This window comes from Eumetopias jubatus, unplaced genomic scaffold (assembly GCF_037043125.1).
Source record: "Eumetopias jubatus isolate StellerSeaLion01/CBP00866 unplaced genomic scaffold, mEumJub1_p1.0 scaffold_3, whole genome shotgun sequence".
In the NCBI taxonomy this organism is placed as follows: Eukaryota; Metazoa; Chordata; class Mammalia; order Carnivora; family Otariidae; genus Eumetopias; species Eumetopias jubatus.
In genome coordinates this window covers 9249623-9267649 of record NW_028274809.1, presented here as the reverse complement: position 1 = coordinate 9267649, position 18027 = coordinate 9249623, and the positions used below count along the sequence as shown (strand labels likewise).

The 18027-nt window shown below is 39.4% G+C and overlaps 1 protein-coding gene across 2 annotated transcripts in view; it reads left to right on the top strand.

The window, feature by feature from the left end:
- Window positions 1-14851, top strand: part of PSMD1 (proteasome 26S subunit, non-ATPase 1) — an 88924-nt gene extending 74073 nt beyond the window's left edge. Inside the window, exons 19-25 of one of the 2 annotated variants that reach the window (XR_015767836.1) lie at window positions 479-581; window positions 4292-4461; window positions 6190-6282; window positions 8082-8168; window positions 8704-8850; window positions 12144-12489; window positions 12584-12664. Coding sequence is in view for 1 of the 2 variants with exons in the window: in XM_028105243.2 (XP_027961044.1) it covers window positions 479-581; window positions 4292-4461; window positions 6190-6282; window positions 8082-8168; window positions 8704-8850; window positions 12584-12730 (747 nt within the window). In the remaining variant the exon portion in view is untranslated. Of the gene's footprint in view, window positions 1-478; window positions 582-4291; window positions 4462-6189; window positions 6283-8081; window positions 8169-8703; window positions 8851-12143; window positions 12490-12583; window positions 12740-14635 lie in introns of those variants that run through there. The other variant, XM_028105243.2, reaches the window with a different exon arrangement.
- The last annotated feature ends 3176 nt before the right edge of the window (window positions 14852-18027 follow it).

The following is an 18027-nucleotide window of genomic DNA, read 5'->3' as shown; positions in this document are numbered from 1 at the left end:
ATGAAAATCTTGATGTGAATATACACTAAATCCAAAATATGCCTCACACGTCTTCAGTAAAGGGTAGTTTACTTGAAGATAGAATTGAAGGATTATGCCTGCTAGGAAATCTATAAGAGTGATGGTAAGCAAAGTAGCTGTTATTCACAGTACAACGAAAGCCTCAGTGTTTATAACTGTTTAAGCCTGCTGACTAACAGTGGTGCGATACGAAATCACATTCAACATTCCCATGAGTCTGAATCATCCACTGTGGAATGAGGATTGAAAACAGAACTGGTGCTCCCACACCAGAAAAGTCATAACACCCATGATTTCAACCATGGAACTTTGTCTGGTTTGTATCTCTCTCTTTTTGAATGTTGTGAATTTCAGAGCTCAAGTTTCATTATAATTTGAACAATCTATTTTCCCTGGTCTGAAATGACACCACAAATGAATATTGATATGACTATAATTCTTTTGCGTGTTCCTTCAGGTGAATCAGTTCAGACAGCTGTATTCCAAAGTCATCAATGATAAACATGATGATGTCATGGCTAAGTTTGGCGCTATTTTGGCGCAGGGCATACTGGATGCAGGTAAATGTTAAATCTTCCAGATGTATTTATCTATTTAAACTAAATCTGATGAAGTAACTATCTGCTCTAACTATATGACATAGTAGAAATTGGGGAAATTATTTAGGGAATTATTGGGGAAATTTTCTGGGGGAAAATTATTCCTGGAGAAAATGTGGAGCCTATAGTTCATAGAACTTGACACTGAATTAGCTGGGTTTCATCAGTCCCTAGTTTACATTCAAGTCCATTTTCTATGGGTTTTGACAAATGCATAAATATATATCCACCATTACATCATAGGCAATAGTTTCACTGCCCTAGAAATCATCTGTGTTCCACCTTTTCATCTCTCCCTCCTTCCGCACAACCCCCTGGCAACCACTGATCTTTTTATTGTCTCTATAACTTTAGTTTTCCCCTTTCCAGAGTATTATACAGCTGGAATCATACAGTATGTAGCCATCTGAGATTGGCTACTTTGGGTAATTGGTTTTTAAAAAGGACTTAGGAGTGACATTTTACTACTCCATAATCTATTTATTTCTTTTAGCTGCCAGTTTTTGAAGTTTGTAGTTTTATATACAACCCTTTACTTGTTCATTCAGTACAACTACAGTTTTTTGCTGGTTTCTGCTATGTTATTTGTGAAGAATTAGGGGAGGATACTTCTCTGTTTCAGCGTTATTCTACCATCTTTACTAGAAGTCCAATCTCTCCCTCCCTTCCTTCCCTTTTCAGCCCCTCTCTCCCTTCACTGCCTTTTGTATCTCTGAATTGTCGTAGACCAATGAAGTTTTGATGCTTCTTTCCGTTTCTCTTTTTGTTTATTATGTTTGTTGCCTTACTTATTTTAGTGTTATTTAGTACATAAAAGTTCTGTACTCTTGTCTTCACTATTACAAGCAAAATTATTCTCACCCCTTTTCACTTTGTCAGTATCCTGTCCTCCTACAAACTGTGCTGCAACTGCATTAGAAAAAACATGTAGTACTGCAGTCTGGCTCGCAGAAGTTAGTGTTAATGGAGGAACTCTGGAGGGCAACTTCAAAGGAATGAGTGAAGTTGAAGTTTATGAGAATTCACTTGATGATTTGGTCTCTTCAGGGAGAAGAGCCAGAGATTAAGGTTTATGATTGAAGTTTGTAAAACTGTGTAAACATCACCAACAGGATAAACTCTTTCTTGTTTTGTATTAAATCTCAGACTGTTAGAACAAAAGGCTAGTTTAGTTTCTAAGTCTGAAGAAAATGGGTTTCATTGAAATAAAGGGAATTCAGCTTCAAAACTTAAAATAAGTATCTCTGTTCTCTGAGCAGCCTTCCCCTCTCCTCTGCCCTACCCAGCCTTCACCCTGGGTTAGGTGCCGTGCTTAGGTGTATGTCCTCACTAGTGCCCAGGTTTCGATCGCATAATGCTTGTATACCCTAGTTTAATTATCTAGTTATTTGTCGTCTCCACTAGGCTAGAGGCTCCTTGGGATCTCTTTTCAGTATTTTGTTCAAAATTCTCAATATATAGTAAGCATTTGGTGAATGTGGAGGTTAAGAGCAACAAGCAGACAATAAATGCATATAACTCATCTCTGTTGGAAAAACAAAACTAAAGGATACCTGATTTTTTCCAAATAAAATCTAGATTATTTGATTCTTACAAAAAATTAAAGTGCTTTTTTAGTTTCGTAAAAGTAGTACTCACTTCCTGACTGATGTAGCAGCATCTGGGAAAGACTGAGGTTAAAAGAAGTGAAATGTGAGCAATAGGGATCCAGAATTGGAATTCAAATTAGGATGGTGACTAGGTGCAGACAAGCTCCATTTTTATAGGGTATCTTTTTTTTTTTTTAAGATTTTATTTATTTGAGGGGCGCCTGGGTGGCTCGGTCGCTAATAAGCATCTGCCTTGGGCTTAGGTCATGATCCCTGGACCCTGGGATCAAGCCCCACGTCAGGCTCCCTGCTCGGCGGGAAGCCTGCTTCTCCCTCTCCCACTCCCACTGCTTGTGTTCCCTCTCTCGCTGTGTTTCTCTGTCAAATAAATAAAATCTTAAAAAAAAAGATTTTATTTATTTGAGATCACAAGTGGGCCGGGGGGGGGGGTACAGAGGGAGAAGCAGACTCCCTGCTGAGCAGGGAGCCTGATGCAGGACTCGATCCCGGGACCCTGGGATCATGACCTGAGCCAAAGGCAGACACTTAACTGACTGAGCCACCCAGGTACCCTTTATAGGGTATCTTATATAAACTAAAAGACTGGTGTCTCAGAGTTCTGGGGTCCAATACTAACACTGTTATAGAGACCAAACATATTAACATGTTTGCCTGCCTAACAAAATTTTGGACAAAATCCAGATTACAGTCTACTTTTAAAAACAGAATTACCTGGTAACTCTGGACCTACACCCTTAGTAACATGTCCTCTTTAAATACGACATGAACTTTCCAGTTGGTTCAGTTCCCCACTGCTTCCAGTCAGGTTTTCTCATTCATTTGCCTGACTGGTTCCTAAAGGCATTCAAGTTTGCAACCCCAAATAGCCTCCTAGAATCTCAGCCTTTCTAGGGCCCAGTAAAGATCCACTTGTCTAACTGATGCTTGCATCTTAGTTCTTATTCACTAGTTTTCAGACTGTGTTTCTCTGTACTCCGTCAAGGGATAGTCTAGGGGATGTGGCAAGAAGTGGATGAACAAGACAGGCTGAGCCATTCAGCCTCTCAGCAGCCCAACTTCTGATTAAATGGAATTAACTTTGATTTCATTGTTTCACATACTGTGCTTCCTCAAAAAAAAATTTCAGTTGAATCAAAGATTGGAGATATTAAAGGTTTTCTTTTGTTACAGTGGTAGAGCTCTAGTTCAAGTGCTCAAGTCCAAACCCTCATTTTGCCAATGGGAAAAGAGACTTTTAGAGGTAAAGTGATTTGTCCACGGTCACAAGGCTAGTTAATGTCGGAGCTGCCTACATTCAGATAACTAAAGCAGAAAGAGTAAAACTAAGCAAATAATATCTACCTCTTGCCTCTTTGCTATTGTTTGCAAATATGTTGTGTACTGAAATTTTATTTTTTGTTAGCACATTAAAAACCCCAGTGTATAATATAGATTAATATTTAATTTAGCATTCAGTTTTGATATCCTTTAGGCTTTTTTGGAAAATTCCTACTTATATAGAAAAAAAGTCTAGATTACCCTGATTCCAATTAAAATACATCACTTCCTGTACCTCTGAAACAAACAATACATTATATGTTAAAAAAAAAAAAAAGGAAGGAGAAGAAGATAGTAGGAAGGGAAAAATGAAGGGGAGGAAATCAGAGGGGGAGACGAACCATGAGAGACTGTCGACTCTGAGAAACAAACTGAGGGTTTTGGGGGGAAGGGGGGTAGGGGGCTGGGTTAGCCTGGTGATGGGTTTTAAAGAGGGCACGTACTGAATGGAGTACTGGGTGTTATACGCAAACAATGAATCATGGAACACTACATCAAAAACTAATGATGTAATGTATGGTGATTAACATAACATAATAAAATAAAATTTAAAAAAGAAATACAGCACTTCCAGTTTTGGAGACCCTAGATAGTTCACTGGCTAACAAATTCCAGCTACTCCGTATCAGATTTTATGAACTGTATTCTTAAAATAATCACCAAATGCTTCCCTAGTGCAGTACTTAAAAATCTTTATTATTACCCTACTGGATTCATGTTCATGGTTTCTCCCTTTTTCTACAGGTGGTCATAATGTCACAATCTCCTTGCAGTCCAGGACTGGGCACACCCATATGCCTTCTGTAGTTGGCGTCCTTGTCTTTACCCAGTTCTGGTTCTGGTTTCCTCTTTCACACTTTCTGTCATTGGCTTATACCCCTACCTGTGTCATTGGCCTTAACAAGGACTTAAAGGTATGTTCGTGAGACCTTAGTTTTAAGTGTATCTTCTTCACTGTATCCTAACCACCCACTCACAAGAGTTTTCGTGAAATTTTAAAGATGAGTTGTCATCTCACCAATATTGTATTTCCCCTTTAAATTGAGTCATGACCTTGTTGAGTGGAGTGTGTCAGTGGAAGTTTTGAAAATCAAATCACCTTACTAACTGTAACCTTGGATGAATCAGTTGAGAGGGAATGGTAAGAGAGGGGGCAAATACAAAAATATGAAAAAGCTTTATAGATCACTCTTTATCAATTTTATTTAATACTGAAATTCTTTGGAGCTTTTGAAGGATTTCATGCAGATAAATGACATGATGAGATTTGCATTCTAGAAACAACATTCTGGTACCATTGGAAATCCATTACAGTGAATGCTATTGCAGTAAGCTGGGCAAGGAAAAAAGGTGACCTGAACTAAATCTTAGGAAGGAGTGAAGGTTTGAGACAGGGCCATGTTTCAGTTTTGTGATGCTAGAGCATTTGATGGAAGAAAGGATTACTGCTAAAGGGAAAAGCAAAATGGGAGGATGTCTCTCTGGTAGTGGCAGAAAACGAGGCCAACATTGAGGAGCCAAGGAATCTGACAGAAACTGGTCACATGACTCAAGGACTGAAGGTGATACATCCCCTGTCATCACACCATCCTTTTTTTTTTTAAATGGGGTTTGTGCTTAGGTCTTTCTCAGTCCTGTGGCCTGATGATTCAGCTGTTCTTCTGTCTTCTCAGAGGCCTTTTGACCTTCAACTAACTCTTAGATCTGGTCATCACTTCTGTTAAAATGTTCTATTAAATTTCAAAGTGGAAAAATTGGGGGCCAGAAAATGGCTGATAAAGACTGAGTATTTCATCCAGTTGACTTTTTTTTTCCAGTGTAGCTATACAGCCATTTATCCCAAAGTGTTTCAGTATAAAACTACTCACATTTATAAATATTGAGCAGTTTTATCTTTCAAAATAAGAATCTTTAGGTTTTCCAATCCCTAACCTTTAACACTGTGGTTAAACATCCTATATAATCTATAGGGACTTTTTCCTCTAACACACAATTTTCTGATCTGTTTCCATTCTTTACAAGGAAAGTGGGATGAAAAAGACAAGATTCCTTATCCTAGTGAATATGATGCCTATTACCATTCTCTATCAGTGTAAATTGGGGAAATAGAGAAAAATTCAGACTAGTGAAGTTAACACCTAGTCAATAAGTAACGTGAAGCTGACTTTTTCCATTAGGCTCGTGTTAGACTCTTGTTAGGGATTATGTGGTATAGAAACTGTACAGACTTGTATATATTGTTGGAGTGGTATAAGGAGGGTACGTGGAAGTTAGGTATGCAGGTTAGGTAGCCAAATAACACTTTACAGAGGAGGTAACAGTTGATCTGAGGCTTACACCATGAGTGGGACTTAACCCACTGAAACAGGGTACACGTCCAGTAAAGATGAGATCAAGGGGTGCCTGTGAACAGGCACAGAGCTTCAGGAAAGTATGGAACTGCAGGTAGTTCCGTAAAGCACTTCAAAACAAATTCAGTGTAAGAAGACGGATGCCTATAAGGGAGTACTGTAAGAGAACATTTAGCCTGGATTGAAACTTCTGACATTCCTTTGTATTGTATGCTTGATAAGAGCATAGAATTCTTAAATCTTGATTTGGGTTTTTTTAACGTAAGGGGGAAAATTCTTTTATTTCTTCAGATGCCGAAAGTTCAGTATAAATCAAACTGTAAACCATCCACATTTGCATATCCTGCCCCTCTGGAAGTACCAAAAGAAAAAGAAAAGGAAAAGGTAGGTTCTTCGTTCCCTTGAGCAGCACTTATACTTATATATAGAAGCTACTTAGTGTTTTACTTGGGTTTGTTTTAAGTATTTTTATGTTTTAGGGGCCCTGGGTGGCTCAGTCGTTAAGCGTCTGCCTTCAGCTCGGGTCATGATCCCAGGATCCTGGGATCGAGCCCCCCATCAGGCTCCCTGCTCCGCGGAAAACCTGCTTCTTCTCCCTCTCCCACTCCCCCTGCTTGTGTTCCCTCTCTCACTGTCTCTCTTTGTCAAATAAATAAATAAAATCTTTTAACAAAAAAATAAATAAATATTTTTGTGTTTTAAATTAGATATTTTCCCAAAGTAGTACTCTTATGGTAAAATCTAACATTACACAAGAATGTAAAGTAAAAGCGCTTTTGCTTTCCTGGTCATCTAAGTCCCATGTGGCAGGAATCATAATTTGAACCCCTCCAAATGTTTTCTCCACACATATCAATACTTTTTACACCATAGATAGAATTATTTTTGACACAGTGTTCTGCAGCTTACTGTTTTTACTTTTAACAATTAATCTTTAAGGGGCGTCTGGCTGATTCAATCAGTAGGGTGTGCAACTCTTGATCTCAGGGTCCTGAGTTCAAGCCCCACATTGAGTGTGGAGCCTACCTAAAATTAAACAAAAAATAATAATCTTTAAAAATTTCAATGTATGTGGATCTCATATTTGCCCCAGGCAATCCTTTTATGTATATATAACATTATTTGTCTTCTTGGTTCCTCATCTGATGGACATTTTAAGGTGATTTCTAATTAATCGCTGTTACAAATGAGATTAGAGTCTTTATACATGTATATTTATGAACTTGTACAAGTGTATCTGTAGGTTAGGATATTAGATGTGATTGATTAAAAGTAATGTACATTATTTATTTTCATAGGTATTAACTAAATTTCCTTTCAAAATGAGTATAACCAACTTATATTCCTCCGTCAGCCGTGTATGAGAACACTCACATGCGCTACATCAAACTATAGTGAATCAGGGAGCTGCACTTACTCTGCACGTTTTCTCAGTAAAATTATCCTTTCTGATACCTTATATTTAAGAAAATGTTTTTTTTCCTCTCAAGGTAGTGTTCCATATTAGCCAGTTGTTGATTATTTGCTATAAACTTTGTGTGTAAGTGGGGATATTTATGTAATTGAGCAAATTTGAGGGTGGTGGTTGATGATTATCCTCTGGCAACATCTCGTCTCATTTCATTAGCTCTGTTTCAAACCCCCAGCTTTTGGGTCAGAAACAAAATCAGCTTTATACCAATACTACCAGCCTTTCAAAGTCTTTTTCATCCTCGATTTCAGTGAGACCCATCAGGAAGGGTAGTTCTAGGCCAACCACTTACCCACTGTGTATTACAATTGTAGGACATCAAATTCAGTAAGAATATCTTTATGACCAGGTTTGGAGGAAATTTTTATGTTTTCTAGTGCTTTCCCTATAAAGTAAAAAAGGGTGTAGCACCAAATATCCCAGAATCTCATGATAGTGAATCCACATTTAAGGTAGGCTAAGATTAAAAAAAAAGAAAAATTAGAATATTATTGGATACAGCCTCCAGGAACTAAAGAGTCACCTGAGGACCATAGTAGTAAATAATGTGAATAAATGTGCTGCTTGCTTTTCCCATTTATTCCCTAATGATTTGATTTTTTATGCTATTTACTGCCTGGAAACAAAGTAGTATTGTAGAACCAAGTTCTCTTTGGGCTTGTACCTTTGTATGTAAGTAAGAGATTATAATTACCCTGTTCACTTCTTCTAGGTTTCCACTGCTGTGTTATCTATTACCGCCAAGGCTAAAAAGAAGGAGAAAGAAAAGGAGAAAAAAGAGGAGGAGAAAATGGAAGTGGTAGGTATAATTTGGTGGTCATATGGGTTGATATATCTATCTCTGTCATGGTCCAGATTCTTCCTTAAGTGAACATTACCATACCTTGCTCTTGGCTTCCCTTAAATAAGTATCCTGTTCCAAGCAGAGACTCCTGTAGTTTTAATTGGAAGATACTTGAGTTCTTGGAGAAAATGACAACTAAAATGGGTTTTGAAGGGTGGTATAGAATTTTCAGACAATGAGATGATGGTGGGAGAAAAAAAGGCCCTTTCAAGCAAAGAGAATATCATTTATTTAAATAGACCCTCTTTTTCTGGTCTCTCTTGGTAGAAAAACCTCATCCTTTTAAAACCAAGTTACATAGCATTCTCACCCCTAAGCACAGTTACTCTCTCCATCCTCTTGAGTCTAGTATGACTTTGGTTGTACTTTAATTATATCTAATCCTAGCTAACTTTTGTACCTAAGAGTTGCTCAGTAAACTTATCAAACATTATTCAGTGATATAGAAGAGAAGTGAACCTTTGTTGGGCTATTTTTTAATATTTTCCAGGATGAAGCAGAAAAAAAGGAAGAAAAAGAGAAGAAAAAAGAACCTGAGCCAAACTTCCAGTTATTGGATAACCCAGCCCGAGTTATGCCTGCCCAGCTTAAGGTCCTGACCATGCCAGAGACCTGTAGATACCAGCCTTTCAAACCAGTAAGTTATCGATGGCCCTTAGCTATATACCAGTGGGATATTAATTCATGGGACAGTGGTATATTGACAGAGGAGGATAAATCTCCAGAGCGTTGGAGAAAGCTCTCTAGTACAAATAAATCTCTATATGAAGAATAGTATAAATGTATTTTTGTTTGTAACTGTTCTGTCTGGTTTAAAAGGTAAGTGCATAAAGCAATCATAAGTTGATGTACACACACTGTATAAGAGTGTAAAGTTAAAATATGCATTAAATATGTCAAGGTTCAGGCTGCTATAGCAGATTGCCACCTACCATTAAAACTGAATGGCTTAAACAACAAACATTTCTCACAGTTCTAGGGGCTAGAAGTCCAAGATTAGGGTACCAGCATAATTGGGTTCTTAGTAAAGGCCCTCATCCTACATCTTCTCATTGTGTCTTCATATGACAGAGAGAAAGGAAACTAGCTCTCTTCGTGCCTCTCCTTATAGGGGCACTGATTTCATTACTAATGAGGTCTTCACCGTGGTGATTTAATTGCTTCCTAAAGGCCCACATCCTAATACTATCAGGGAGTTAGGATTTCAACATATGAATGGCAGGGTGGAGAGACAAAAACGTTCAGTCCAATAACACAAAGGAGTAGGGAAATACCGGTATATTGAAGTGTAGTTTTTGTATACTATTGAAATTCATTTACTCTTTTTCAGTGAGATTAAGCTGTTAATTGCAACCCCAAATGGAACCACCCAACAAAATAACTCAAAAAGTGACTTAAACAAGAAAATTAAACTCAGTACACTAGAAAATATCTGTTTAATACCAAAGAAACCAGCAGTGGAAGAATTGAGGAACAAAAATATATAAGACATACAAAAAACAGCAAAATGGCCGGAGCAAATCCTAGTAATCACATGAGATGTCTTTTTTTTTTTTTTTTAAGTGTCCACTAGGGCCAATGTGGGCCTAGAACTCATGACCCCAAGATCAAGAGTCTCATGCTCTACCAACTGAGCCAGCCAGGGGCCCCTAATCACATAAGATGTAAATGGACTAACCGTACCAGTTAAAGGGCAGAGATCAGCCAAATGGATAAAAAAGAAAATGATCCAACTATATGTTCTCTACCAGAGACACACTTTATGTGACACCTGGCTGGCTCAGTCCGTAGAGCATGCAACTGCTGATCTCAAGGTTGTAAGTCCAAGCCCCACCTTGGATGTAGAGATTACTTAGAAAGTAAAATCTTAGGGATGCCTGGGTGGCTCAGTCAGTTAAGCATCTGGCTTCAGCTCAGGTCATAATCCCAGGGTCCTAGGATCCAGTCCCACATCGGGCTCCTTGCTCAGCAGGGAGCCTGCTTCTCCCTCTGCCTACAGCTCTCCCTGCTTGTGCACTCTCTCTGGCATATAAAGAAATAAAAAATCTTTTAAAAAAATAAAATCTTAAAATACACACACACTTTAGATTCAAGGATTGAAGTAGATTAAAAGCAAAAGGTTGGGAAGATATCCCACGTAAACAAGTAACTAAAAAAAAGCTGGAGCAGCTATACCAACATCAGACAAAATATACATTAAAAGAAAAATTTGGGGGGCACCTGGATGGCTCAGTCATTTAAGCATCTGCCTTCGGCTCAGGTCATGATCCCGGGGTCCTGGGATTGAGCCCCACATTGGGCTCCCTGCTCAGCAGGGAGCCTGCTTCTCCCTCTCCCTCTGCCTGCAGCTCCCCCTGCTTGTGCTTTCTCTGTCTGTCAAATAAATAAAATCTTAGAAAGAAAGAGAGAGAAAGAGAAAGAAAAAAATTGTTGCTGGAGACAACATTTTACAGTGGTAAAAAGGTCATGAGCGCCTGGCTGGCTCAGTCAGTAGATCGCGCAACTCTGGATCTCAGGGTTGTAGGTTCAAGCCCCACGTTGAGTACAGAGATTACTTTTAAAAAATAAAATAAAGGGCACCTGGGTGGCTCAGTTGTTAAGCGTCTGCCTTCGGCTCAGGTCATGATCCCAGGGTCCTGGGATCGAACCCCACATTGGGCTCCCCACTCAGCAGGAAGCCTGCTTCTCCCTCTCCCACTCCCCCTGCTTGTGTTCCCTCTCTTGCTATGTCTCTCTCTGTCAGGTAAATAAATAAAATCTTTTAAAAAAATAATAAAAAACCTAAACCATGTTGCTATAAGGCTCTTCCTTTATGTTATATATATTGCAGGATTTGCGTTGGATTATTTCATTCCAGTTGAGCATGAAATAGTACAGTTATAACCTAGAGCCATCTGTTTCCAAAATACAGGAAGTCCTTATTGTGAACATAAGTATTTTCTTGTTTGGTAGACGATTCATCTTTATTTGGTCCTTTAGAAGGCTCAGGTAAACTTTTAGACCATGGAGGATTAGGACAGTGGCCTTGTACTATGATTGTTCTTGGGTGCATATTGGTAGTAAAGGCAGGGTCCATTCATAAAATGGCTCTCTTCAAGGAAAGCAGACTTTTTAAGGGGAAGAGTTAGAAAATAATGTGTATGAATATGTATGTCGAGAGAAGGGAAATAGTGCAGAAATTCATGAAGGCACACCAGTTTTATAGCATGGCAGGGCAAAGTTCCAATGAATAAAAATCAGATTAGGTTGAACTGCAGAGCTATTTTGTATATATATGAATCCTCTTACTAATGTGGTTGTGCTTCTTTTCCTTCCCAGTAATTTGCTTTGGTAGAAATAATGTTTTTCCAGATGTGCCCTGTCACTCGACTGATTTAATTACAGAGAGTAGCTTTCCATTTCCTTTGACACAGGCAAGCAAATAGAGTAAGATTAGCACACAGAGATGGGTGAATAGTTTGGTGTGTGAATTTACGTCTGCTGATATGTTTGGGAGAGGGCTAATAAAATGCTCCTACACTCTACTTTTTTGTTTCCCATCTACTACGTCCTCATCTTGTATTGCAAGGATTTGTAGATTAAAGTGAAAAACATTCAGTGTATCTGTGATATATGTTGTTCACTCTGTCATTCTGAAATCGCTGGAAAGAAATTGGCTTTTCATTTGTAGATTGTCTTTTGTATCCAAAATGATAGTTTTCTCACAAGTACTAAAGTATCTATTAGAGTAGTGTGCTTCTCAAACTTTAATGTGCATACATATCACCTGTGGGTCTTGTTAAAATGCAGATTCTGTAGATCTAGGTTGGGCTATGTTTTCTGCATTTCTAACAAACCTCCAGGTGATAATGATGCAGCTGGTCCAGGAGCACGTGTTGAGTAGCAAGGCATTAGAATGCCGTATTTGGACAGTAAACTTTCTCTCTACAGTCATACCGCGGCAGTGCTGGAAATACTGCTCTTCAGTTGGGACACATCGTCTAAAAAGAAGAGAACACCATATGTTCTGCCACTGGGCTAAGTTTTTAAATACTCCATATAGATTACAATTTTCTGTATCCTTTGTAATGTACGTTGATTGTTGCTTTCCTCGTTTAGTTCTCACACTAACTGAAGGAATGGAAGAGGAAGATCTTATTAGCCGCTTCTTGCAGCTGAACAGTTTGTCAGGGTGTAGCATCACACAGGCGCACATGCATGGGTTTCCTGGCTCTTGTCTGGTGAAGTGAGGTTCTATTCGAGTTCTTTACTTCCAGATCATTTAAGTAGTCTTAAGGTACCATTTAACAAATACGCCCTCTAGACCCCGGAGCAGTCTGAAAAATATGAGTGGAATTTGTGCTTCTTCATTCCTTGCTCTGTGTTCACAGCTCTCCATTGGAGGCATAATCATCCTGAAGGATACCAGTGAAGACATTGAAGAACTGGTAGAACCTGTGGCAGCCCATGGCCCAAAAATTGAGGAAGAAGAACAAGAGCCAGAACCTCCAGAACCATTTGAATATATTGATGATTAAGGACCAGAGGTATGTGTAGAATAAAATTGTGTATCAAGGGAAATCTGTTTGTCAATACATCTTAAATGTTTCCGACAGAGACATCGTGTCACTTTTTCCATTCCTTTTTTTGCTTAATCCCTATTTACCTACATGGTATTAAAATTTCCCCTCTTTTTGACTTCTTCAGCATACATAACCTCCAATTCCTTTTTCTTTCTCCTTTGACTCTCTCTCTACACTCTAGTGTTTGACCAGTGCTGTTCAGAATGGCCAAAAACTATTCTCATAGGTCCACGAGGAGGTAGGGAGCTTGCTCCAAAATGTCAATCTGTTCAATGCTTCTTTCATTGAAAAAGCTTTGATTACCCCCTCACCCCAAAAAGAGTCAACTGAACTGACCGTTTGCTCATGATAGAGTTGATTTACACTTTGATGCGAGCCCCTTATTACAGATCAGTTACAGTTTACGGCCAGCACTGGTTCATGGATCACTGATTCATCTCTCTCTCTCTCTTTCTCTCTCTCTCTCTCTCTCTCTCTTTCTCTCTCTCCCTCCCCCTTTCCTTTGGTGATACTTTTGGCACTAAAAGCTTTAATATTCATTTACTCACTGAAGTTATCAAACATCTAATGTGTGTAAGACACAGTGCTTAAAGGTACTTCGGAGTCAGTTTAGACTATATAACACAAAGCTTTGTCCAGTTGAAAGAGATCATGATGCCAGTATTCTAACAGTGTTGAAGTAGGTCTTTAGATGCAAAAAATTGGAATAATCTAATGTCATGAAATTTTCGTTCTTATTTTCCCCCATTTTTTTGAATCACTTATTTGAAGATGCATATAAACTATATAATGAAGGTTTTCTCATTCTACCCTAGTACAAATACATTGTCGGACAAATAAGAATTTAGTCTTTTCTTCTACTCTTTAAAGAAAATAAGAAGAGTATCATTTATTACATTATGACAAAAGAAAAATACATTTAAATGCCAGGCTGTAAATCTAGCACCATGAGTGTTAACACACTGACTAGCAATTAATGAAAGCTTTTATAGAAATCTCAGATAAATATTAAGGCAGAGGCCCTACCATTAGTAGGAAAATATATTCAAGCTCCCAAAAGTGTTTGGACCTTTGATTGAGAGAGGGAGATTTATACTAACTTCCTGTCTATGTAAAATTGCTTTGAAAATTATCTTTGGGCCTTTGATGGTTTCCTAAGCTTTACCCAACCAGCACATGGAGGTATTAATACCATAAGCACTCAGTCTCTCTGTGGAACGAACAGGTTCACATTAGCCCCCTCAAGCCTTTCACCACACTTACCTTACTGAAAAATCTCCTGATTAATAAGTCTTTCGAGGCAATCAACTACAAGATGGCTTAGAAGCTTTTAGTTAGAAATTGGATTTATTTTTTTTTAAAGATTTTATTTATTTATTTGACAGAGTGAGACACAGCAAGAGAGGGAACACAAGCAGGGGGAGTGGGAGAGGGAGAAGCAGGCTTCCCGCGGAGCAGGGAGCCCAATGTGGGACTCGATCCCAGGACCCTGGGACCATGACCCGAGCCAAACGCAGATGCCTAGCGACCGAGCCACCCAGGTGCCCCAGAAATCGGACTTTTTTTTAAGCAAACTCTAAACCCAATGGGGCTCAAAACTCCTGAGATCCAGTCACATGCTCTACCAACTGAGCCAGCCAAGCACCCCAAAAATTGGATTCTTACATTTTTCAAAAGGATAAAATATTCAGTCTAGAAGGAGTGTAAGAACTGTAGTCTGTCGTATTGAACACTGGCATATTAGGACTGCATAGGCAGGGTTAGGGGCTAGTTTTAGACTTCAGCAGCTAGTGGTAAAAAAAATTTTTTTTCTTTTAAACAAAGAATGACCCTAGCTTTTCCCCCGCCCCCCTTCCTTAGGCTCTCATTGCTCATCTGAAGAAGATTGTCCAGGCCCGTATTGGAGATGCTTGTGAAGAAATCCATGCTGAGACCTGCTACTCACTGCATGTACCATTGCCTCCGCGCTGACCCGAAGAACCTTGTCTCCAAGTCTTTGGTGAAGAGAAGATATATGACTATTTAGTGTGCTCTTTCACAGAACTTGGTTTTCAAATAAATATATTAAAATCTCCAGATGGACGAGGACTTTTTAATTTGTTTTTCAGCCTCAATTTTAAATAAATGGACCTAATACCCTCTCCCCCCACCATGAATTGCCTAAACCCAGAGAGCTAAATCCTTGATTGCCAGGTTGAGTATGCATGATTTTCATATTGATGAAAAAGTTAAACTAGTTTATAGATTATTTGAAAAATAATGGGAAAAAATAAGAAAAAAGAATCAACCTTGTTCTTCACTCCAAGAATCCTCTGCAGTTTTTTTAAATCGGGTTGAGGGTATGAGGTACCATCATTTACTGAAGAAGTCCCTTTAGTGGTCCAAGGGAAATGTCTGTTTAGGCAGCTCAGAAGCATTATTTAAAAGTAAGCTTTGCCTATTGTTTCTTGCTTTTGACCCTGTTGAGGACAACAGGTACAAAATCATTTAGCCACAGGATTTAATAATGAACTCTTTTTTTTCCTTTTTCTACCCTTTTTTGCCATGTGCTTCTTAATTTGAGGTATAATTTAAATATAATGCAGAAATTTGAAGTGTATACAGTTTGATGAGTTTTGATAAGTACAATTTTGATTTCTGTATTATCAGGCCTTAGATGTTGGGCTCTTGAAGTAAGCAGACAGGGTCATTATTTTGACAACCACCCCTTCTCATGTTCTTGGCATGGGGACCTCTCATACACTAGGACATCGCAATAAGAGCTAGATTTGGAGGGTTTGGTGGGGTGTTTTGTGTTTTGGTCTTCAATCATGTAAAATAAAAGTAGGTTATTTCCAGCATTTATATATGAATGGTTCTTTATTCCAGCCTTGATCCTTATACTTTTTAATTTAGGGTATAGCCTTCTGATTCTGTGGGGGGAAAACTATCATTAGAGGAAACTAGCACCCAGATAGATAAGCCCTACTACAATCATCCACCACAGCTTGGTTGCCAGGTCCAGGTCTAAAGGTTACTAATCCCAAAGGATGGCTCCATTCATTGGTTAATTTCATTGTATCCTCTCCTTTGTAAATTTCTGTTTCCTCAATATCAGATGATTCTATAAAAGAGATTTTCTCATTTCCTAACCCCTCATTAGCTATGTCCTTCCTGTTCAAGCTCTTAACATTGCTTGCATTTCAGACAGAGTTATCTCTAACATTTCCCTTAATATATGAAATGTTTATAAAACAGAAGTCTCTCAATGATGTCACTCTCCAAAATTGAGTTGTCTGGGAGAGGTGGTACATTCACTGACTGGCCTCTGGCCAAAGTCATTAAATTCCTTCCAAACTAATAGATTGAACTTCAGGGAGCAGTCAACACTGGTTCCTGGTAAGCAGTGCAATTTAGGATTTGTAACTTGTTCTTAAATAGTGAGGTTATAGCTATAAAGTAAAATGGCCACTTGGATCAGGTTATGATGAGACTGTATCTGTTTTCCTAGTGGCTTTTGTTACCCTAGAAGATTTCCTAGATATGCATAGCACTGAGAGATAACCAAGGAGCAAAGCAATCTAAGGTGAAAATGAACAGGGCAAAATAAAGTCATGTGTGAAGACAGGATAGGAGCTAGGATTGGCATGTTTGCCACAAGAACAGAAGGGAAAGTGGCAGCACTTACTCCCAGGTGATGTCATTGTGACACACCTTCAGACTTGAAGGCAGGTGGGATGCACAGCCAGGAAACCAAATGGAAGGAAATTGATTTCTGAGACTGGGCTTAATACTGGAATCCCGTCTTTCTCCTACCCCTCTGCAGTTAAATGACTGCTGTGTCTGGCTTCCTCTCTTTGGCATCAATAGCAAGTCTTCCTCCTGTCTCAGACCGATCTCTTCATTTAACATAAATTGAAAAAAATAGTTAATTTGAGCATTTCTTTGTGCAGGGATTCTTGGGCTCTTTGGCGGGTCCCACTCACTCCCTCTGACTGCTTTTGAGCTCCAGCCTTCCTCTGAATTGGGTCTTCGGTCTTCTCAGTTGGCCCACTCTCTAAGCAACCCCATCTATCGCACACCTTCATCCACTGTCTTTGTGCAGATGACCGCCCCCCCCATCCACATCCCTCCCACCCCTTCCATCTTAGCTCCTGGCATGCACATCCAGCCATTCACTGGGCATCCCCATTCAGGAGCCTCACAGGCTCTGGAAACAGTATATCCAAAGCTCATCCAGCCTCCTCTACTTGGAGCTAATGACAACGCCTCCATCTGGTAGTTCACACCAGAAACTCATGCTTCACCCTTGACTCAACGTTTAGCCTCAAGTATCTGTCCAGTTCATCCACCCTCCTTCCCCACTAGTCACTACCCCTGGTTCAAGCACTTAACTCCATCAGCCTCTAGACCTAGTTCACTCGAATCCATTCTCCAAATTGATCTTTCTACAATGCAAATCATACTCGTCTCCTGCTTAAAATTTCTCAGTAGTTCCGTTGAAGAATGCCCAAATTCTTTAGTCGGTGTACAAAGCTATACAAGGCTTTAGCTGCGGCTCACCTCTCCAGCCTCTCATCTCTTGACTCCTCCCACCTCGTGCCCAGAACCACTTCCTTTCTCTCCAAAGATCCAGGCTTTCTGTCACTTCGATTTTGCACATATCAGCCCCTCTTCCTGAAATACCCTTCTCTCTTCACCCCCACCTCTCCCTCTAGGTCCAGTGAATCTACTCCTTAGTTCTTTAGGTCCTGATTTATAGAGACTTGCTTCAAGAAACCCATCCCAATTTCCCTCACCAGAGTGGGACTAGGTTCTTCCTTCTGTTTCCCCAGCGCCCAGTGTTGCCCCCTGTTGTCCTTATCACACCATCATTCATTGCCTAGTTGACTTATTTCCCCCCTCATTTGCCTTGCTTACCTTTATAATATACCTTAGCACATAGAGCATGATCATATATTCATCGACTACCTGAATTGAGAACGGTAAGAGCCACAACTGAGCACTAACAGAACAATTGGGACAGAGTCTGTGAGCACCTAAGAGGTGATTAATTCATTGGCGTGATGGGTGATTAATTCATCTGTCTTGGAGCTGCCCTCTCCAGGGATCTACAACTGTCTCTTCTCATCCCTCTCCTGCAGTGATTAAACGTTCCTGCTAGGGACTGTTTTTCAATTGTTTTATTCTTGGAAAACCCAGGCTTTTCTTTGTGTGTGTAGGGAAGATGGTGTCTCTGAAATCTATCATTGCCATGAGATGAGAAGAAATGA